The 6,262-nt window shown below is 30.0% G+C and overlaps 1 protein-coding gene across 1 annotated transcript in view; it reads right to left on the bottom strand.

Moving 5' to 3' along the window:
• Nucleotides 1-456, bottom strand: part of LOC141301036 (neuronal acetylcholine receptor subunit alpha-7-like) — a 9,610-nt gene extending 9,154 nt beyond the window's left edge. The window contains exon 1 of the mRNA XM_073831289.1: nt 378-456. Coding sequence (XP_073687390.1) covers nt 378-456 — 79 coding nt within the window. The remainder of the gene's footprint in view (nt 1-377) is intronic.
• Between the last annotated feature and the right edge of the window lie 5,806 nt (nt 457-6,262).

Genomic DNA, 6,262 nt, shown 5'->3' on the forward strand with positions numbered 1-6,262 from the left:
GTTGCCAAAAATTGGATCTGACATTTTGACCTGACCAAGTTTTGTTACATACCTTTCAATCAAAGTTATCTGACATTATCAAGATGAATTTGTCCTGACACAGTTCTCTTGAGTTCTTGTCTACATTTCATTTTATTACCATTTTCTAAACTGTGATTTCAAATGATAATGTGAGAAATGTTAAAGCTGTCTGAATAAATTTAGGTTTGACTGTAGATTATAACAGCCATTTCTGTATTCCATCACTGTTGAGACCATTAGTGGATACGATTACCCAGCATGCACCGCTTCTGAGACTGCAGTCTCTTCTTGCACACGTTCTCATCATCTCTGAGTGTCAGAAAGTGGCGAGGACGTGGAGAGAATGAGGGGTTTGCCTCTAATAGTTGTCACGGCTGTGATCTGGACCCTCTGAAAGTCTCTCTCTCCGCTCCGAAGCGTAACGCCGTCACTCATCTTTGGCAGTTTTGTGGCGTCCTAAATAACCCTGATTTACACGGCTGACTCCAGACTCACGCCGCTTGTGCTTTATGGACCTGTTTGTCGCACTAAAGTTGCAGGGTTATGCACTTCCCAACTGCTACACGGCCGTCAGAAGTTTGGACGCGTCACGTGTGTTTGCACTGTGTCATGATGGTTTTCCACATGGAAGTCTGGGAATGGTGCTGTGATCAAAAACAATTGAAAACTGATATGTTTTGTTTCTAACAGTGCTGATGAGAGATTTGACGCAACTTTTCACACAAACGTGCTGGTCAACTCGTCTGGATACTGTCAGTACCTGCCACCAGGTAAAATATAGACAAAAACTCACAATTAATGCCTTTTACGATGGGGTTTCCAGTTTAAGTTGTGTATACAGTATATTAGTTATTTGTTATATACACTGCCAGTCAAAAGTTTTTGCACTGTAAGATTTTTAATGCTTATAACCAAGCCTGAATTTACTCGATCCAAAGTACAGCAAAAGCTGTAAAATGCTGAAATATTTTTACTATTTAAAATAACTGCTTTTTATTTGAATATATTTTAAAATGTAATTTATTTCTTTGATTTCAAAGCTGAATTTTCGGCATCGTTACTGCAGTCTTCAGTGTCACATGATCCTTCAGAAATCATTATAATATTCTGATTTGCTGCTCAAAAAACATTATTTTTATTTTTATAATTTTTTCAGGTCTTTGGTCAATAGAAAGTTCAGGAAACAGCATTTATCTGAAATAGGTATCTTTTCATTATAAAAGTCTTTATCATCACTTTTGTTCAATTTAAAGCATCCTTGCGAAATAAAAGTATTCATTTCTATAATTTCCTTTAAAAAAATTATACTGACTCCAAGCTTTTGAATGGTATAGTGTATAATGTTACAAAAAAGCTTTTTATTTCAGATAAATGCTGATATTTGGATATTTCAATTCATCAAAGAATCCTAAAAAAAATTTACTCAACTGTTTTAATTATTGATAATAATAATAATAATAATAATAATAATAAATGTTTCTTAGACAGAAAATCAGCATATTAGAATGATTTCTGAAAGACCATGTAACACTAAAAAATGATATATATATATATATATATATATATATATATATATATATATATATATATATATATATATATATATATATATATATATATATATATATATATATTATATTATTTTTTTTTATTTTTTTTTTATTTTTTTTTATCCAGTGTATTGAGTGTGTTGAACATATAGCAACTACAAAAAATCTATAATAATGTAATATAATCTGTGATATATGCAGTTATTGTCATGTCACTATATTTACAGAATAGAACCATATGGGATCATTTTGTAAATTTATCAAAAATGTAAAGTTCACATAAAAATTAAAAACCAAAAATTGTTCTACAATAATTGTAATGTTTTATTTATAATAATTATAATAATAATAATAATAACAATTAGTAGTAGAATAATTTTACATATAATAATAGTTTTAATAATATGTTAAAATATATTTAAAAATGTATGTATAATCTACAGCAAAATTAAACTTACAAAAAATGGTAAAATCACTTTGGTCAAAGGAAGATGGTGATGTAAATTTTCTAAAAGAAAATAAAAAAATAAAAATACAGCAAAGATTTTAAAATGATAAAAAAGGAATGTACACAGGTTTTTACTTTGTTTATATTAATTTTTTGAAGGTGCTGAAAAAAAAAACATATCTATTGTAATTTTATGCAACTTCACAGTTTCTCATTTTTATTAATTTTTGGTTTTAAATAATTTTATTTCAGTTTTAGTTTTAGTTTTAATATTAGTACTTAACCTTAAACTTATTTATTTCAGTTCTAAGTTAAATTTTTTTTAGCTGGATTTCAATTACCAAACATTTTTATTATTTTTAATATCATGAGAATAGTAAGATTGGCCTCACACTTTGCTGTCCAAAACATGCGGAATTAATGTGCGTAATTAACCAAACTCAAACTCAAAAATATATTATTCATTAAACTGATAGGTTATAAAAATGTATCTATACTACTTTCACACGATTCCAGCTGATTCCTTCCTGATGTATTTTTTATCATCTTATTCGGGGCTCAACATAAATCCTGAGTTTCCCACAGGTAATTCCAGCATTGTTGCTCTGTTCACATTTGTTCGGCTCATAAATACGATCATTCCCTCACGAGCTGACGACAGCGGCTGTGACATCCATCTCTAGTCTAGTTCTAGTCTAGTTAGAGAAGTTCAGGGTGACCCGGACTCACCTGTCACCTGGAAAACACACAACTACTTTGACCTGCTGTTTCAATTACCGCCGTCTGTCCGTCCGCTGACAGGAATCAATGCAAACACTCACTCACCGTACAGCCTGAGAGTACAGAAAGAGAGGCATGATGGGATTTATGTAAATCAGGAGACAGTGAGCGATCCGTTTTTCCCATGAGGCTGTGTGGAGACGTTCGGAGGCCTTATTACGGGACTGGAACCACTTCAGATTCACAACAAATTGGATTCAAAGAGTTTTGTCTTCAGAGGGGAGGACACTTTGGGCTAGTTCAATTCATGGGGAATTATGTTTAAGAATAGCTTGTTGTCAAAATATTCATATATAGTGCAATACTTGTCTTAATATCTCGTGTCATTTTGGTTTTGGACAGTTAAGTAGTAAGAAAATGGTGTTATGGTTGATTCTTTCTTGATGCATTTGTTTTTGATTTGGTTTTGTTTGCTTCTGGTTGATTCCATTTGATTTTGATATTTTTTTTTGAATCTGTGGTGTTTGATTTGTTTAAGTTTGATTCTGTCTGAATCTTTTGTGTTTGATGTTTTTGCTTTTAATTCTGTTTATTTCTGTTTTTGAATGTTATGTTTTTGATTCTGTTGTTTGATTAGTTTGATTCTATTTGATTCTTTCTGTTGTGTTTAATTCAGTTTGATTATTTTGTGTTTGGTGTTTTTGCTTTAAATTCTGTTTATGTTGTGTTTGATTTGTTGGTTTGTGATTCTACTGTGTTTGATTCTATTGTTTGAATTGTCTGTTTTTGATTCTTCTGTGTTTGATTCTTTTTAAATCTGTTGTGTTTGATTTTATTTGATTGTATTGTGTTTGATTTGTCGCTTTTTTGATTCTTTTTGATTCTGTTGTTTGATTTGTCTGTTTTTGATTCTGTTTTGTTTAATTTGTTTGTTTTTGATTTAGTTGTGTTTGATTCTATTGTGTTGATTTGTTGCTTTTTGATTCTATTTAATTTCGTTGTGTTTGATTTGTCTTTTTTTATTCTGTTGAATTTCATTCTGTTTGATGCTATTTATTGAATTGTCTGTTTTTGATTCTGTTTTGTTTAATTTGTTTGTTTTTGATTTAGTTGTGTTTGATTTGTCTGTTTTTGATTCTGTTGAATTTGATTCTGTTTGATTCTATTGTTTAAATTGTCTGTTTTTGATTCTTCTGTGTTTGATTCTTTTTGATTCTGCTGTTTGATTTGTCTGTTTTTGATTCTGTTTTGTTTAATTTGTTTGTTTTTGATTTAGTTGTGTTTGATTCTGTTGTGTTTGATTTGTCTGTTTTTGATTCTGTTTTGTTTAATTTGTTTGTTTTTGATTTAGTTGTGTTTGATTCTGTTGTGTTGATTTGTTGCTTTTTGATTCTATTTAATTTCGTTGTGTTTGATTTGTCTTTTTTATTCTGTTGAATTTCATTCTGTTTGATGCTATTTATTGAATTGTCTATTTTTGATTCTGTTTTGTTTAATTTGTTTGTTTTTGATTCTGTTGTGTTTGATTCTATTGGATTCTGTTGTGTTTGATTTGTCTGTTTTTGATTCTGTTTCATTTAATTTGTCTGTTTTTGATTCTGTTGTGTTTAATTTGTCTGTTTTTGATTCTGTTGTGTTTGATTCTATTGGATTCTATTGTGTTTGATTTGTCTGTTTTTGATTCTGCTGTATTTGATTCTTTTTTATTCTTCTTTGTTTGATTATTTTTGATTCTGTTTTGTTTAATTTGTTTGTTTTTTATTCTTCAGTGTTTGATTTGTCGCTTTTTGGTTCTATTTGATTTTGTTGTGTTTGACTTGTCTGTTTTTGGTTCTGTTGAATTTAATTCTGTTTGATTGTATTGTTTAAATTGTCTGTTTTTGATTCCTCTGTGTTTGATTATTTGATTCTTCTGTGTATGATTTGTCTGTCTTTGATTTTTCTGTATTTGGTTCTTTTTTATTCTGTTGTGTTTGATAATTCTATTTGATTCTATTGTGTTTAATTTGTCGCTTTTTGATTATATTTTATGCTTTTGTATTTGATTTTTCAGTTTTCAATGCTGCTGTGTTGGATTCTTTTTTTATTCTGTTGTGTTCGATTCTTTTGTTTGTTGTTTTTGCTTTTAATTCTGTTTGATTCTGTTGAGTTTGATGTTTTTGCTTTTAATTCAGTTTGATTCTGTTGTGTTGATTCTATTTAAATCTGTTGTGTTTAATTTGTTTTTGATTCTGTTGTGTTTGATTTGTCTGTTTTTGGTTCTGTTGAATTTAATTCTGTTTGATTCTATTGTTTAAAATTGTCTGTTTTTGATTCCTCTGTGTTTGATTCTTTTTTATTCTGTTGTGTTTGATTTGTCAGTTTTTGATTCTGCTTGATTCTGTTGTGTTTGATTCAGTTAAATTCTTTTGTGTTTGATGCTTTTGCTTTTAATTCTGTTTGATTCTGCTGTGTTTGAATTTTCTGTTTTTGATTCTGTTGTGTTGATTCTATTTAAATCTGTTGTGTTTAATTAGTTTGTTTTTGATTAATTCTGCTTGATTCTGTTGTGTTTGATTTGTCAGTTTTTGATTATTTTTTTATTCAGTCGTGTTTGGTTCTATTTAATTCTGTTGCATTTGATTATTTTGTGTTTAATAGTTTTGCTTCTAATTCTGTTTGATTCTGTTGAGTTTGAATTGATTCTGTGATTTTCTTTTTATTCTGTTGTGTTTGATTCAGTTAGATTTTTTTGTGTGTTTTTGCTTTTATTTCTGTTTGATTCTGTTGAGTTTGATGATTTTGCTTTTAATTGTGTTTGATTCTGTTGTGTTGATTCTATTTAAATCTGTTTAATTTGTTTGTTTTTGATTCTGCTTGATTCTGTTGTGTTTCATTTGCCAGTTTTTGATTCTGTTTGATTTCTTTTTTTATTAGGTTTTGTTTGGTTCTATTTGATTCTGTTGCATTTGATTATTTTGTGTTTAATGTTTTTCCTTTTAATTCTGTTTGATTCTGTTGAGTTTGATGTATTTGATTCTGTTTAGATTCTGTTGTGGTTAATTTGTTTGTTTTTGATTCTGTTCTGTCCGAGTTGTATTTTTGATTGAAAACATGTGAATGAAGAGAATGTGAGTGATATTTGTGATATATGAGCGATATACGTGACTAAACTAATACGACATTTCCCACAATGCACCTTCTGTAGGCATCTTTAAGAGCACCTGCTACATCGATGTGCGCTGGTTCCCGTTTGACGTTCAGCGCTGCGATCTGAAGTTCGGCTCGTGGACGTATGGAGGATGGTCTCTGGACCTGCAGATGATGGAGGCCGATATCACCGGATACATCGCCAACGGGGAATGGGACCTGGTTGGTGAGTTTTACACGCATTACAGTCATGCATGATGGTGATACGATGGTACTGAATCATTAACACAATCATATCATATTATTTATGTGGTTTTCGAATATACTTCAAAAAATACCATGCTTTTACCATGGTTTATGCCCCAAAACACAAGATTGTACCATTGTTCCATGT

Source organism: Garra rufa, chromosome 25, assembly GCF_049309525.1.
Source record: "Garra rufa chromosome 25, GarRuf1.0, whole genome shotgun sequence".
In the NCBI taxonomy this organism is placed as follows: Eukaryota; Metazoa; Chordata; class Actinopteri; order Cypriniformes; family Cyprinidae; genus Garra; species Garra rufa.